At 44.6% G+C, this 17,790-nt stretch overlaps 1 protein-coding gene across 4 annotated transcripts in view; it reads right to left on the bottom strand.

Annotated features, from left to right (window-relative positions):
* myo1ea (myosin IEa) overlaps positions 1-17,790 on the bottom strand; it is a 376,197-nt gene that overhangs the window by 107,804 nt on the left and 250,603 nt on the right. For all 4 annotated transcript variants that reach the window (XM_059952573.1, XM_059952572.1, XM_059952575.1 and 1 more), the window contains 3 exons: positions 8,483-8,614; positions 5,522-5,656; positions 4,922-5,054 (listed from right to left, as the gene is read on the bottom strand). In XM_059952573.1, the coding sequence (XP_059808556.1) occupies positions 4,922-5,054; positions 5,522-5,656; positions 8,483-8,614 (400 nt within the window). The remainder of the gene's footprint in view (positions 1-4,921; positions 5,055-5,521; positions 5,657-8,482; positions 8,615-17,790) is intronic.

The following is a 17,790-nucleotide window of genomic DNA, read 5'->3' on the forward strand; positions in this document are numbered from 1 at the left end:
GCTAATGACACAAAGGTTGGGGTGTTGTGGATAGTGTGGAGGGCTGTCAGAGGTTATAGCGGGACATCAATAGGATACAAAACTGGACTGAGAAATGGCAGATGGAGTTCAACCCAGATAAGTGTGAAGTGGTTCATTTTGGTAGGTCAAATATGATGGCAGAATATAGTATTAATGGCAAGACTCTTGGCAGTGTGGAGGATCAGAGGGATCTTGGGGTCCGAGTCCATAGGACACTCAAAGCTGCTACACAGGTTGACTCTGTGGTAAGAAGGCATATGGTGCATTGGCCTTCATCAACTGTGGGATTGAGTTCAAGAGCCAAGAGGTAATGTTGCGGCTATATAGGACCCTGGTCAGACCCCATGTGGAGTACTGTGCTCAATTCTAGTTGCCCTACTACAGGAAGGATGTGGAAACCACAAACCATAGAAAGGGTGCAGAGGAGATTTACAAGGATGTTGCCTGGATTGGGGAGCATGCCTTATGAGAATAGGTAGAGTGAACTCAACCTTTTCTCCTTGGAGCAACGGAGGATGAGAAGTGACCTGATAGATGTGTACAAGATAATGAGAGGCAGCGATCATGTGGATAGTCAGAGGCTTTTCCCCAGGGCTGAAATGGCTAGCATGAGAGGGTATACTTTTTAGTTGGTTGGAAGTAGATACAGAGGAGATGTCAGGGGTACGTTTTTTACGCATAGAGTGGGGAGTGTGTGGAATGGGCTGCCGACGACGGTGGAGGAGGCTGATACGATAGGGTCTTTTAAGAGACTCCTGGATGGGTACATGGAGCTCAGAAACAGAGGGCTATGGGTAAAATGTAGGTAGTTCTAAGGTGGGGGGACACGTTCGGCACAGCTTTGTGGGCCAAAGGGCCTGTATTGTGCTGCAGGTCTTCTATGTTTCTTCTTCCTTTAAACTCACTGGGACCCGTTTCCTGTGCTCCCTTTAACTCATTGAGTAATTTACTATACTATTATATATTATCTGAAACATCTGAATTCAAGGAGTATTGGAGTATTAAAAGGAGTAATTATCCAAAAGCCTGGCATCACTAAAGTCCTGAGGGTGCTGGATAAGAGTTTACCTCCCTATGGACCCTGCCCTCATCAGGCACCACGGTGAGTGGCCACTTTATCCAGCACAAGAGGAAAGTATAGTCATCACCGAGGACATTTCCATATGTTCTTGCTCTTCTGCTGCTGTAGCCCAGCCACTTCAAGGTTTGCCGTGTTGTGTGTTCACAGATGCTCCTGTGCACACCACTGTTGTAACTGTTACCTTCCTGAGAGCTTGAACTAGTCTGGCCATTCTCCTCTGACCTCTCTCATTAACAAGGCATTTTCACCCACAGAACCAGTCTGGCCATTCTCCTCTGACCTCTCTCATTAACAAGGCATTTTCACCCACAGAACCAGTCTGGCCATTCTCCTCTGACCTCTCTCATTAACAAGGCATTTTCACCCACCGAACCAGTCTGGCCATTCTCCTCTGACCTCTCTCATTAACAAGGCATTTTCACCCACAGAACTGATGCTCACAGATGTTCTTTAATTTTGCACCATTCCCTGTAACTGTTGTGCATGAAAATCCCAGAAGATCAGCAGTTTCTGAGATACTCAAACCACCCCATCTGGCACCAACAGTCATTCCACAATCAGAGTCACTTAGTTCACACTTCTTCCCCATTCTGCTGTTTGGTCTGAACAGCAACTGAACTTCTCGACCTTGTCTGCATGCTCCTATGCATTGAGTAGCTGCCATATGGTTAACAGATTGGATATTTACATTAACAAGCAGGGGTGCAGGTGTATCTAATAAAATGGCCACTGAGTGTGTTCCTCAGTCAGTCACAGACCACATTCCCTGAAGAGATCTCTTCCCTCCACAGCTTCCAACCTGCACACCTACTCTACCTCCTGCCCTGGCACCCACCAGTAGGACTGTCTGTTTCAGCCACTTAACCCGTTCTTGTTTAAACAACGTCTCCTTCAGCTCCACTCACTTTCCACTAATGCAGATATGTAAACTTCCCAGCCTATGCCTGTCTTGTTAATGGGATGTTTGGCACAATTTAAAGGTAGCCAGCAAAATCAAAGATCCCACATACTTCGGATATTCCCTCTTTCCCCCTCCCATTGGTCAGAAAACACATACCACCAGGTTCAAGGACAGTTTCGACCCTGCTGTTATAAGACTATTGAATGCTCACCTTGGACAATACCATGGACTCTAGACCTCACATTCCACTTCATTAAGGTTGTCTCTTATTGTTAACCTGCACTGCACTTTCTCTGTAGGTGTAAACAGCTCAGACTGTAGCTGTTATTGTTTTACCATCTATAACCTCAGTGCACTGTGTACTGATCTGTATGAACAGCACACAACGGTTTCACTCACCCTCAGTAACAGTACTTGGGTCCCTTCCCTTGACCTTCTGTTATACTGATGGCTGCACCATACTGCTTCCAGAATTTATACATTTCATTGCAATATCCACCCTGCTCTCATCTTAACATAGTCTGTTTCCTACTCTGCCCTTCCCTTCCTGAATCCCTCCAGCCTCAGTGGATGAGCCAGCCACAAACATACATTACAAGCCTGTAGACTCCTACAGCTGTCTTGACTAAAATTGCTCCCTCCCCACCCCTCCTGCTCAAGGGCTCCTTTCCATCCTCCCAGTTCGTCCATCTCCAAACTATTTGCTCTGACTATTCCTTCTTCCTAAACTCTGCCTTCTTTTCTAGCCCTTGACTGCATCCAACTTCTTCCTGCACCTCTGCTCACAACCTTTCTCTTGGACACACTATGAAATAAGTTCACTTTCCATCCCACTGGCCTCAAAGTTCAAAGGAACTATCAAAGTTCCCACCAGCTTCAACAAGATTCCAACACCAAACAAATTCCCTTTTCTTCTCCTTCCAGTATCTCAGTGGGACCTTCCCACTACAACTTCTGGTCTATCCCTCCTTCCACCTCACCATTCCTATTCCTCCGGCTCCGTCCCATGTAGCTGTAGGAGATGTCCTTTCCTCGCTTCCCTTCCCACCATCCCGGGACCCAGTCTTTGCAGATTCTACAGATGCTAGATAGTCGGAGTAACACACAAATTGCTGGAGAAACTCAGGGCAGTTATGCAGCATTTACTGGAAAGGTGTTCTGGGCCAACACCCTACCAGTCCTGATACAAGGCCTTGGTCTGAAACATCTCGATGTAGATGCCACACGACCTAACACATTTCTCCAGCATTTTGTGTGTGTTACTTTCCAGCTAAAGCTGTGATTCACTTGTACTTTTTCCAATCCAGCGTACTGTATTCATCACAATCTGATCTTCTCTCCACTGGAGGTACCAAGTACAGGGTCTGTGACCACTCCGTGAAGCTCCCGTGCTCCCTCTGCAGAGGCAACTCAGAGCTCCAAGTTACCTACCACATCTAGTGTCTCTCAGACATGTTTGTGGCCTCCTACACTGTTATAATGAGGCACAAGACAAGTTCAGAAATAGTACCTCTTGCTGTCTTCCACACCTCAAACGTTGAAACTTGTACTTGTTTTGCTTTCCAGCTGTATCAAAACTGGTCATATCATACCTGCTTCAAGTCGTCCTCAGTGATTGGCTCAAGTTTCTCTTTCCACTAACCCAAGTCTGTTCTTTCGATTTTCCTTTTTCTGTATTCTTGCCCACTATCTGACCTTGCTGCTTAGCTTCTCCCTCTCTCCCCTCACCAAGCTTCTCTTTCCACAGACGCTACCTCATAAGGAACAATAAACAAATGCACCACGTACCCCTGCCATTGCCTCCGAATCTCTCCAAGAGGGTGGAGCCCATGACTGGCTAACACAATCTTGTACGCATATATAAGGATGCTCTTCATCGACTACAGCTCGGCATTCAATACTATCATTCCCTCGGAACTAACCAGTGAGCCCTCACACCCTGGCCTCAATGTATTCTTCAGCAATTGGATTCTTGATTTCCTCGCTTGCAGATCCTTATCAGTTTGGATTGGCAACAACGTCCCCTCCACGATCTCCATCGGTACAGCTGCATGACAAGGCTGTGTTGTTTAGCCCCTGCTCTACTCACTTCACTCTTATGGCTGTGCGGCTAAGCACAGCTCCAATGCCGTCAGCTCCGAGTTTGCTGATGAATCGGCATGTAGAAGGGAGATTGTAAACCTGGCTGAGTGATGTGACAACACCAACCTTTCATTCAATACCAGCAAGTCCTCATCAACAACTTTAAATTCCTCTGTCAGTGCAATTACAAAGAAAGCACAGCACACCCCCACTTTCTCACAAGTTAGCAAAGCTGGCATATGGCATCTAAAACGTAGAGACACCTCTATCGATGTATGATGTATCTCAGCCTAGTGTAGGAAAGTCCTAGAAGGGGTAGTGGCGTAAAGCCCCCTCCCCCCATTTAGCACATCTACACAGAGCTTTCTCGCAGGAAAGCAGCAGCCATCATCTAGGACTCTCACCACCCATGTCAAGCTGCCTTCTTGCTGCTGCCATCAGGAAGGAGGTACAGGAACCTCAGGACTCGCACCTCCAGGTTCAGGAACAATTATTACACCTCAATCAACAGACTCTTGAGCTAGAGGAGATAACTTCACTCAATTTCACTTCCTCCGTCACTAAACTGTTCCCTCAACCTATGGTCTTTCAACTCCTCATCTCACGTTCTCAATATTTATTTACAATTGTTTTTCCTTTTGTATTTGCACAGTTTGTTGTCGTATGAACTCTGACTGTCTGCCCCATTGGGTACGGTCTTTCATTGATTCTATTCTGGTAATTGAATATGCCTGCAAGAAGAAGAATCCCGGGGTTGTATGTGGTGTACTTTGATAATAAATTTGCTTTGAACCTCTAGTTGCAACATAAGGATAATTGCAAAACAGAACACTTACATTCTTCGCTTTCCACAGCCGCGTAATTGCCAACCTCTTTAAAAGTGATATTTCCCAGGTGGAGCACGCCAGCCACTATCTGTAGAACCATGGCCTGTTCTTCAGCAAAAATTCCAATCACATTCATAGCATGCTGGAGGCAAATAATTGTTCAAGATTAACTGATGTTGATTCTCTCAGAATAAGTTATTAATTTACTAATCTCACTCACTGACACCTCACACAACAGTTGATAAACAGGCACTGAGGACATAACTTCAAAGGTAAGAGAGGGAAAAGTTTAAAAGAGATTCATGTGGCAATCATGTGGTTACTGAACACAGAGAGTTCACTGCCAGGGGAAATGGTGGAAGTGGAGAGTATTGAAATGGTTAAGAGGTGTGCAGACAGGTGTGTATACAGGCAAGGAACTGAAGGATATAGTCCTTTTATGTGCAGCTATGTGGATTGGTAATACATTCTAAACAGGCAGCAGATCAGCACAAACACCAAGCCTGAGTTTGAAGGTGTAGCTGTGCAGAGATAGAAGCAAGGGCAACGTTGTCGATACAAATCAGAAGAGCACTCACATAAATGACAGCGTTAAAAATAATCTCTCACCAGAGTTTCTTGAAAATCCTTCCGATCATTAATGTCTTCTACTTTGTAGGAGTCCGATTGGTTGAGGTAAAAATAGTATTCAAGATTAGTGATTCCCAAATTGGATTTTTGGTCTGGAGATGCACCCTCAATGAGCTTGAAGAGAAATGAACAGCAGGCTACTGGTCAACAAATCCACAAGGAGGCCATATTTTAACAAATGAACTGTTGCTATGGTATTACATGTCTAGGCTACAGCTTGAATACTAACAGGAAACAAATTGCATTTGAAAGACCAAAAACCAGTTCACTTAATTAGACACATGATAGAAAATTCATCTTTCCTCATACTTCTGATTTCCAAATGGCATTGGAGGCCATTCAGCCCATTTAATCTGTGCAGGCTCTCAGAACGATCTCATCAATCCCATTCCTCCACTTATTTCGCCGAAACCTATTCTGTTTCACACACCCATCAATTTCACCAGAGTCTGACACTTGGGGTGGTTTACAGAAGGGAGGGGAGAAAACCACAGCAATGGGAGTGATCAAGGGAGAGCATGCAAATACTGTACACACAGCACCCAAGTTCAGGAACGAACCAAGGCCCTTGGAGCTGAGAAGGATCTCGGAGCAGCTGGGTTACTGATAACTGGCAAATGGCCTCGAGGAGAACAATTGAGATTTGCAACATGGAGGCAAAGCACGTGGTAAAAAAATACTGTGCTTCATTGATGGACGGGGAGGTGATGGGGGATAGTGAGAAGGGAGAGGAGGAATGGAGAGGAGAGAGGAGGATAGATGGATGGAGAGGAGAAGGGAGGGGAGGAATGAGGATCCAATCTGACCATCTCAGCTAGAACACTCCATCAGCAAGTACAATGAAATGGCTTCACAAGGTTCCTATCTGTCAAGTAAACGATCTCACCCTGGTACCAATTTCCACATGAGCTCACTCCGTTCTGTATGGAGTGGGGGAGCTTCGACCATGGTGTTCTGGGCAGAACTGACTGTCCCAGTACAGCACTGGGCTGGAAGGCCCATCAAACACCAAAACATAGGTTCAACACACAGCATTTGCCAGTCAAATAGAGCTGCCCTACTGCACAGTATACCCATCCAACACTAAAGTTCACCAACTGCACTAAACCTGCCCCCCTCCCCTCCACTGACCCGAACTCACACACACCCAACCTCACAAACCATCCACCCACAGAACTCACACTCACCCACTTGACTAATCATCCACACTGAACTAACACCTGCCACACCACACTCACTCCATCCCATCATCACTGGCCCTCCCCCATGCTGCACTAATCCCACCCATGTCCCATTCAACACCTGGTCACATCACAATCCGACAAAACCCTCCCCAGGGAGTCGCATGCCCCACTCTCCTCATCTGCTGCCAGAAATTCTGACTGCCTGGCCCCACTGTTGATTCCCTTCCCACGTTCAGCTAAACTTCCCCTCTAACACCTCCAAACATCACCGGTGCTCCCCGTCGTCCCCTGCCCTTTACTCCCCATCCCATCGGCGCTGGAATCTAACTTCATCTCCCACCACCTCCTCCTGCACTCTATCCACCCAATACGGAATTTAATTCCCCCACACAAACCAACACCATCATTCCCAAACCTCTGACCTTCCCAAACTAGCAGTTCCAACCCATCAACTTAATTCAGGAGATGGCAGATTACTAGGCATCACACTTCGACCATGGGTCTGGGTGCCAATGAAGCTTATTGCACCACACTTCGACCATGGGTCTGGGTGCCAATGAAGCTTATTGCATCACACTTCGACCATGGGTCTGGGTGCCAATGAAGCTTATTGCATCACACTTCGACCACGGGTCTGGGTGCCAATGAAGCTTATTGCATCACACTTCGACCACAGGTCTGGGTGCCAATGAAGCTTATTGCATCACACTTCGACCACAGGTCTGGGTGCCAATGAAGCTTACATTGGATTGGAGGAGAAGAATCTCCCTGTACTCACTAGAGTTTCGAATGTGGGGGGGGTATCTCATTAAAACCCAGTGAATACCGAAAAGCTTAGAAAGGATGGACGTGAAAAGCAGTGGGATGGTCTCGGACCTGAGGCAGCACCTCAAAGCATAATGATGTTCCTTCAGAACAGAGATGAGGGGGGAATTTATTTAGCCGCAGGGTGCTGAATCTGTGGACTTCATTGCCACGTAGGCTTTGGAGATATATTTAAAGTGGAGACTGATAGGCTCTTGATTAGTCAGGGCGACATAGGTTATGGGGGAAAGGGAGGAGAATAAGGTTGAGAGGGAAACTAAATCAGCCACAGAACAGAATTGATGGGCTGAACAGCCTAATTCAGCTCCCATGTCTTAATCATCCTCATCCATTAAGGAGATGGGACTTACTTTTGTGGCTATCTGCTGTAGTCCACTGGTGCAGTGCAGATTCTCAACCAAAAAAAAACTCACCGCCAATATCTATGCTGTGTTTTAGTAAATCTCAAACTGTAGCAAGAAAGCACATACAAGGTGTACACCAGATTCAAGAGATGCTGTCAGACAATTTCTGCATAGAAAATACTATCACAATTACATCTCTCCTCCAAAGAAACTATTTTGCCAAATTCTTTGGTAAGAGATTCCCAACTAAAAATATCAATTAATAGAGGAACCTCTGGAGCAATTCCAGCATCCGAATTCCTGACTACTGGTTCCAAGGTTTTAAAATACTGTCCAGTAATCAAGGGAAAATAAAACACCGAAAAATTACTGTTCCCTAGGATTTACTGCCAAAAATATCACAAGTGTTAAGAGACAGTCTATTAGGTCGATGCGGTGAAGGAAAAATATGGGTATAAAGTTATAAAGGGCATGGGCTGTTACTGTACACAGACAGGACGAAGCTGTCAGTATCTGACCCTCCTCCAAATACACAGTTTCAGCCAATTATCTTCACATGAAGAGCAATGAAAAGCTTTATTACTAACCTGGTAGAAGATGTGGAAACTGCGTTCTCCGATATTCCGTGCAACAACCCTGGATTTTTCCAGAAGGAAATTGGAGATCTTTCCGCCATCTGGCTCCCCACCTGGACTGAACTGGATTTCAAAGTATTTCCCCTGCACAGATCAGTCACCATTTCAAAAACAAGGAAAACTATATTAAAAAAAATCTACAACCACAGATTACAGAAAAAATAATGGCAATTGCAGGGTTACAGAAGCATTTGCTGCCCTTTTAAACTATTAGATGAGTATACCACTTGTGTTTGAAAAATATCACCACAGAAATCTGGAACTCTTTATTAGAAATACTTCATATTTACTTTACTGGCAGTTCTTAATATAGAGCGTTAAATATAAATAGCTCACATGAGACTCGGGGCTCTAGAATAATGTTGTCAGAATACAGAGTATGTCAATGCACATCCTCAAGTTTCATCAGCAGCTATTTTCATAGATTGTCTCCCAACACATCTTCTATTAAAAAAAAATTAACTTCTTAATCTGAAGTAAGATGGGAACTTGGGTTGTAACTTGCAAATTCTCAGCACGATGATGGTCTAACCATTCTAGAGAACAAACATTAGAATGCAATGTACTTATTGGCTTGTTCCCAATGAATCACTCACAAACAAGGCACAATCTTGCTCTCCAGATTTTCCATCTATTCTTTTCAAAAAGGAAAAGTGGGTAAAAACAAATACAAAAGTCCAGTGATAGCTCATCTTTAGCCATGTGTACACATTGTTCCCAAGACCATCAGCCCTTAAATCATTACTTTTCCATTAAATCAACAGAACTAGTACTCTTCCTAGAGTACCTATTTCTGTAAGCTTTTAGGTACACAGTGGCAAAGTAAATGTTAACATTAACGCAATGGAAGAGCCCCAAAAATATAATAATGCAAGCATTATGGAAGCAAATCAGTTCTTGTTTTATTCTGAAGGTAAAAATATATATTTTTATAAATATAAAAATATAAAGAAAGAGAAGTAATTTTCCAAACGTAAATCAAAGCTTGCACCTAAAGTTGGGTTTTCACTCGGACAAGAACTAAATCATTAACACTGAGAAGGTCATTCCCCAGATGCAAGCTGGAGTCAGTGTTGTACACGTCAAAGCAGGAAGCTGTCAATGACTGAAAGAATTCAGTGCACTCCTATAAAGCAGTCCAAGCCTCTTCCTTTCTCCTGCACATGATTAAAACAGCATTTATAAATTGGTAGGTCAAGTATGATGACAGGATATAGAATTAATGATAAGACTCTTGGCAGTGTGGGGGATCAGGGGGATCTTGGGGTCCGAGTCCATAGGACACTCAAAGCTGCTGTGCAGGTTGACTCTGTGGTTAAGGAGGCATACGGTGCATTGGCCTTCATCAACTGTGGGATTGAGTTTAAGAGCCGAGAGGTAATGTTACAGCTATATAGGACTCTGGTCAGACCCCATTTGGAGTACTGTGCTCAGTTCTGGTTGCCTCACTACAGGAAGGACGTGGAAACCATAGAAAGGGTACAGAGGAGATTTACAAGGATGGTGCCTGGATTGGGGAGCATACCTTATGAGAATAGGCCTTTTCTCTTTGGAGCGACGGAGGATGAGAGGTGACCTGATAGAGACGTATCAGATGTTGAGAGGCATTGATCCTGTGGATAGTCAGAGGCTTTTTTCCCAGGGCTGAAATGGCTAACACGAGAGGGCACAGTTTTAAGGTGGTTGGAAGTAGGTACAGAGGAAATGTCAGGGGTAAGTTTTTTTATGCAGAGAGTGGTGAGTGTGTGGAATGGGCTGCTGGCAACGGTGGTGGAGGCGGATACGATAGGGTCTTTTAAGAGACTCCTGGACAGGTACATGGAGTTCAGAAAAATAGAGGGCTACGGGTAACCTTAGGTAATTTCTGAGGTAAGATCATGTTCGGCACAGCTTAGTGGGCCGAAGGGCCTGTGTTGTGTGCTGTAGGGTTTTCTCTAAAGCGAATTTCAGGTTCTTACCCTTTCCAGTAAACAAATTTAGCTCACAGACATCTCCATCAAACTGAGCTGAGGGCAGGAAGGTATATTGTTTGATCCCAGTTTCCACATACACGAAAGGGAATTTCGCTTGCTTGGACTGCATCCTCATTAAGTTACTTCTGTTCGGTTAACAACAGCAGAAAGAAACGACTGAAGCAGGATACACTTTTCCAAAGACGAATCTGTTGCATAATGCAAGTAGCCTTGCTAACCACAAGTTCACTTGACGATATAGGGAAACACTGCTCATAGTGTATTTCACATTTCATTAAAACATAGATGGGAGTTTATTCGATTTCCTGTCAGTTATCACAGCAATATCATCAATCCTCTCCCTCTATCCACATTCCTGGAACCCCACCTAGCAGACACATACAGGTAAAATGGAAATAATCTCCAAGGGGCCACAACAACCGGCACGTCTTTGGGAAAGTGGCAGAACTCCCAAGGGAGCCTCAGGTGAGCTGAAGCAGCCCAGATACACAGCTAGTAAAGCTGTTGCCGCACAGTCTCAGCATCCCAAGTGAATTCCTGATCTCCCGTCTGCCTCTGACTGTGTAGGTGTCCCTCAGAATCTCCAGTTTTTTCCCATGTCCCAAAGACATGTAGGCTGCTAGGTTAAGTGGCTTCCTGGTGTTCAGGAGAGGTGCTGAACATGGGTGAATGGGTGGGAATGTGAGAATGTGGGGAGAATAAACTAGGATTGGTGCAGATTGGGGGGGGGGGGTGGTCTAAGGAACCTCTTCAGTGGGGTCTGACTCTATGTACTTTCAAAGTCAAAGTAGATTTATTGTCAAAGTAATCAATTGTTACCATATACTACCTGAGGTTCATTTCCTTTCAGGATTTACAAGAAAATAAAGAAATACAATGGAATTCATGAAAAACTGTACATAAATAAGGACGACAAACAACCAATGTGCAAAATAAGATAACTGTGCAAATAACAAAAATAATATTGAGAACGTGAGTTGTAGAGTCCCTGAAATGACTAGGGAGTGGGATCAGTCAGAGCTCAGGTGAGTGACGTTATCCACACTGGTTCAGGAGCCTGATGGTTGTGGGGTAATAACTGTTCCTGAACCTGGTGGTGTGGGTCCTGAGGCTCATTGTGGTGAGTGATGTTATCCACACTGGTTCAGGAGCCTGATGGGTGTGGGGTAATAACTGTTCCTGAACCTGGTGGTGTGGGTCCTGAGGCTCATTGTGGTGAGTGATGTTATCCACACTGGTTCAGGAGCCTGATGGGTGTGGGGTAATAACTGTTCCTGAACCTGTTTTCGATGACATGCCGAACCTACACTAACTGAGTAGAGGTGCTGTTGTACCTTCGTAATGGCACTTACATGCTGATTATGCATCTCTGGATATTCTTGATGCTGGGATGTCTGTTTTAGACTGATCTACTTGGCTCAATGGCAGCCTGCACCAATTGGGCAATGGTCTGGAACAGTAGGGAAGAGCACCAGGAAATCACTTTGCACTTGAGAGAAATATTGTGAGCACTTTTTTAAAAGAATTGTAGAAAAATATAAGTAAGGAAAGCAAATAAATTATTTTATATAGTAGCTACACAAATGCAGAACATAGCTCACTTGTGCTAGATTTAAGTTTGAGATGTTAACTTTTCCATAGCACCATGGATCGGCTATGGAACAGAGCAAATGAGATACTGAAATAGATATTTTCAAATGCTTTCAAGAGAAGTCAGACTTGTTCATGGATTGGTTTTGTTTGCTTGGAAGGAAAGAATGTTAATATCTTGGAGTAAGATGGGTATATTCATGACTGTGGACAGAATGCTTAAAATGATGGGCTTAATGGTCTAAATCCCCATCAGCCGTGGCACAATCTCATGTCCTTGTACTGAAACTGTCCTCCAGAGAGAGGGCAACTACCTGGGCTGAGAATACGGTTAATCTCTCGCTGGATCAGTGCTGACGCGTTACCCATGTTGCCACAGAGGGAATGTACAAGGGTTGCCTGCAATTGCTGTCCATCAGTCCTCCTTAGCTCCCCATCCCCCTCCCACCACCTGAGGGACTATTTCCTTCGCAGTTCCTCACAGTAAATCAGTAAGATCTGAAATATGGGACAAATGAAACATAGAGACATAGAAAACCTAAAGCACAATACAGGCTCTTTGGCCCACAAAGCTGTGCCGAGCATGTCCTTATCTTAGAACTACCTAGGCTTATCCATAGCCCTCTATTTTTCTAAGCTATCCAGGAGTCTTTTAAAAGACCCTATCTTATCTGCCTTCACCACTATCGCCAGCAGCCCATTCCATGCACTCACGACTCTGTGTAAAAAACTTACCCCTGACACCCCCTCTGTACCTACTTCCAAGCACCTTAAAACTGTGCCCTCTCATACTAGCCATCTCAGCCCTGGGAAAAAGCATCTGACTATCCACACGATCAAAGGCTCTCATCATCTTATACACCTCTATCAGGTCACCTCTCATCCTTTGTCGTTCCAAGGAAAAAAGGCCAAGTTCACTCAACCTATTCTCATAAGGCATGCTCCCCAATCCAGGCAACATCCTTGTAAATCTCCTCTGCACCCTTACTATGGCTTCCACATCCTTCCTTTAGCGAGGTGACCAGAACTGAGCACAGTACTCCAAGTGGGGTCTGACCAGGGTCCTATACAGCTGCAACATTACCTCTCGGCTCCTAAACTCGATCCCACAATTGATAAAGACCAATACACCGTAGGCCTTCTTAACCACAGAGTCAACCTGAGCAGCAGCTTTCAGTGTCCTATGAACTCAGACCCCAAGATCCCTCTGATCCTCCACACTGTCAAGAGTCTTACCATTAATAGTATATTCTGCCATCATATTTGACCTACTAAAATGGGACTGAATTCTACAGCTAGTGTCCTGTTTCTTACGATAGATTCCCAGGATTGGGTTGTTATCTACATGAAGGAACATTCTGAATTTTTGCCTTCTCAGGACACTGGATTCATTCATGGGTAAAACCCTCCCGCCCTTTGAGCACATCTATATGAAACGCAGCAAAGCAGCATCCATCATCAGAGCCCACCCCACCAAGGACATGTTCTCCTCTCGCTGCTACCATCAGGAAAAAGCCACAGGAGCCTCAGGACTCACACCTCCAGGTTCAGGAACAGTTAACACCCCTTAACCATGAGGCTCTTGAATCAAAGGGGATAACTTCACTCAGCTACACTTGCCCCATCATTGAAATGTTCCCACAACCAACAGACTTACATTGACAGACAGACATACTTTATTGATCACGAGGGAAATTGGGTTTCGTTACAGTCGCACCAACCAACGATAGTGTAGAAATATAGCAATATAAAACCATAAATAATTAAGTAAATTAAGCCAAGTCCAGGACCAGCCTATTGGCTCAGGGATGAAGGATTCTTCATCTCATGTTCTCAATATTCATTGCTATTTATTTATTACTATTCTTTCTTTCTTTTTGTATTAGCACAGTTTGTTGTCTTCTTTACTCTGGTTGAAAGTCCAAGTTGGGTGGTCTTTCATTGATTTGGTTATGGTCATTATTCTACAGATTTATTGAGTGTAGCCACGAGAAAGCGAATCTCAGTGTTGTATATGCGACATGCATGTCCTTTGATAATAAATTTACTTTGAACCTTGGGTGTCACTGGTTGTAGGCAATGCTTGAGCAGCCCACAGTTCTCCCTGTACTTGCCTGGCCATGTCAGAGGAAAACTAAATGTTAGTTTAACCACTTTCCAATGGATCTGGTGTCACACAGACCAGCCTGGGCAAGGACAACATATCTTTCCCTTCAAGGTAATTAGCCAATCAGATAGATTTCTACAACAGTTTTATAGATTATTTAAATTCACTTTTAAACTATATATTTATCAGATTAACTGACTTCACATTCCTCAGCTTCCATAGCGGGATTTGAACACCTCCCTTCAGTTCAATTGCCCAGACCTTTGGGATTTTCAGTGGACCGAGTTAACTACTGTGCTGCCACATTTCTAATAAAACACACAATGACCCCTCCCCGTGGAAACCTTTATGTTTCAGTCTCTACATCAAGTCAATTAGGTTAAATACATCAGAAGTCTAGCTTTAAGCAGAATTACTGAGCCTTCTTTAAATAATGAATGCTGAGTTGATTCCTTGTTTTCAATTTGGTTCATCTACGATTACACAAGTTTGCTGACGCTTCCATTCCCTCAACTTGATCACATTACTTTTAGTCACCAGTTCTTAATTCCTCCTCATCCTCGTCATTATCAGGTACTTCTGTCTTTTTGCTCAGATGTCTGTTAATTAAAGGTGTTGGATTCTGCCAGAAATTATGGAATTTGTAGTAGTGTAATCATCAGACACGTACTATTTTTAACTATTTGATAAATAGTTGGGTGAGTCATTTCACAGTTTATTTCACTGGAACAGACATTCCTAGAAAATGGTCAATATTCAGCCTCTGACTGTGGGAATCTGGGAGGTAGCTAACTGCATGGAGGCACTGCCAAAGACAATATCTGCCTGAGTTTTATTCTCTCTTTTTATTGTTTCTGTACTTCTTTCATTAATTGTAAACACTAGTGTTGAAAACCTGCTGAAAATGGCATTTCGTAAGAAACCGGTTACAACTTGGAGACTTTTTTAATGTAACAGCTCATCTTTTCACTTCATTGCTGTAGTAGGCTCCTGCTTTGTGCCTGAAACATAAACATTTCATGCTGTAGGTAGTGTGATTGCTTGTTCAATGTCTATTTGCTCATAGGGCCTGGAACAGCTGTCACTGGACATCAAAGAATCCAGCACATTGTGTGGAACTGGAGTATGGGTTGAGACTCCACTGTGCAAACAGTAAAACTTGAAATCAAAGCAGCTGATGATTTGTCGGCAGTACCAGGATGGATGAAGGTGAAAACTGCTGGACTATACCAGGATGGACTCATATGTTTAAGATGGCGCCTGCATACACAGCTCTTTTGGTCAACGTCTTTTGGACTGATCATGAAGCCATCCCTTTCACTTCTTTTATGTCTTTTACATTTGAGGCTCGTCTTGAATGTGATTCTGGAACTGCTGGGGCCCGTGTTTTGCTGTTTGAAGATCCTTTAGGAGCTTCAGTGCTCTGTAGTCTCTGACAAGATTCCAGGAGGCAGAGGCAGTGTGTGCAAACGTCAGAGGGCAGGCTGCGGGGTGCGGCACAAGCTGATGTTTGGCTTCATTTTGCTAATTGTTCGCAGATTAAAGTGACAAAGGAGATTGTGGCATTGAAGCGAGAGTAGAGGGTGAGCGCAGGCTACTTGCCCAATGACCAGATGTTCTGAACCAGAGAGCATTCCCCAGGTTTCTTCTGCATTTTGGACGTGGACTTGGACTATAGGCTCTTTTCATTCTTACAGTTTTTATATTCTTTGTTTTTTCACCTGATCTCGGTTTTATTTTGTGCGGGAGGAGGAACTTGAGGGAATCAATGTGCCTGATCTGCTTTGTTCATTTTTTTGTGTGGGAGGAGGGATTTTGGGGAATCAATGTGCTTGATCCGTTTTGTTCCTTTTTTCAGCAGGAGGAGGGATTTTGTGGGGGGGGGGGGGGTGATGTACCTGTTCCATTTTGTTTGCTTTTTTCTAGAGAGATGGGGTTTGGGGGTCAATGATCGTGCTGTCTTTCTTTTCTTTCTTGAATTCATGGCTACCCAGAGAAATGAAGAATGTATACTTTGATAATAAGTGAACCTTTGAAAACAGCTGGACTGTACCAGGAATAACTAATGTGAAAACAGCCAAATTGAAGTAAAAAAACCCCAATGATTCATAAGTGTGTGCGTGTGTGTGTGTGTGTGTGTGTGTGTGTGTGTGTGGGGGGGGGGGGGGGGGGGTCTTGCCATTCAGACCTCATAGGCCCAGTAAGACTTGCACATCACAGGAGCATCAAATGAGGCCTAAGGAAATCTCTCTCCCTCTCTGAACCCTTAATGCCTAGGTGGCACATGGAGCCTCAGCCTGAAGAATATAGTAATCACAGGATTAATAGAAGGTGCTTTAGAAATTTTCATTTAAAAAAAAATTTCAGATGATAGAAGCAGTGAAGGAGTGAGATTTATGAGTTGCTGCTGAAAGGAAACGACAATCTCATTAGTTTCCTCAAAATCAATGAAGAGCAAAAGAGAAAAGTGTTTGGGACACGACTGCAGGAAACCTCTCCCCTCAGCCCCCATCACCAATCCTACCATGCTACCCATTGTTGGTGGACCTACTGGTTCTCAGCTCCAATGACCCAAGCTCCATCCTGACCCTCTGATGCCATGAGGGTGTTCAACACTATCATCCCCTCAGTACTAATTAACGAGCTTCAAAACCTGGGCTCTGGACCTCCTTCTGAAATTTCCTCATCAGGAGACCAGGGACAAAGTGGGTCAGAAATAACATCTCCTTCTTGCTGATAATCAACGCAGGCACACCTCAAGGGTGTGTGCTTAGCCCAGTGCTCTACTCTCTCTACACCCACGACTGTGTAGCAAGGCACAGCTCAAATGCCATCCTTAAATATGCCAGTGACATAACTGTTGTTGGCCAAATTTCAGATGATAACGAAGAGGCATACAGGAGTGAGCTAGGTGAGCTGGTTGAGAGAAAGGGAAGGGGGAGGAGCTGAGGGGCAGGTAAGGAGATGAGGTGAGAGAGGGAAACAGGAATGGGGAATAGTGAGGGGGGGGCATTCACCAAAAGTTCAAGAAATTGATGTTCTTGCCATCAGGTTGGAAGCGATCAAATCAACTTCCCAGCTCTCACTCACCAGTCAACTTCCCAGCTCTCGCTCACCAGTCAACTTCCCAGCTCTCCCTCACCAATCAACTTCCCAGCTCTCCCTCACCAGTCAACTTCCCAGCTCTCCCTCACCAGTCAACTTCCCAGCTCTCCCTCACCAATCAACTTCCCAGCTCTCCCTCACCAATCAACTTCCCAGCTCTCCCTCACCAATCAACTTCCCAGCTCTCCCTCACCAGTCAACTTCCCAGCTCTCCCTCACCAGTCAACTTCCCAGCTCTCCCTCACCAGTCAACTTCCCAGCTCTCCCTCACCAATCAACTTCCCAGCTCTCCCTCACCAATCAACTTCCCAGCTCTCCCTCACCAACTTCCCAGCTCTTTACTGTGCACACTCTGTCTCTCCTGTCACCTGCCACCTTGTACATCTTCCTCCCTTCCCTCCACCTTCTCAATCTGACTTTTTTCCCAGTCCTGATGAAGGGTCTCAGCCCAAAACATCGACTGTTTACTCTCTTCCATAGATGCA

Source organism: Hypanus sabinus, chromosome 28 (genome assembly GCF_030144855.1).
Source record: "Hypanus sabinus isolate sHypSab1 chromosome 28, sHypSab1.hap1, whole genome shotgun sequence".
Taxonomy (NCBI): Eukaryota; Metazoa; Chordata; class Chondrichthyes; order Myliobatiformes; family Dasyatidae; genus Hypanus; species Hypanus sabinus.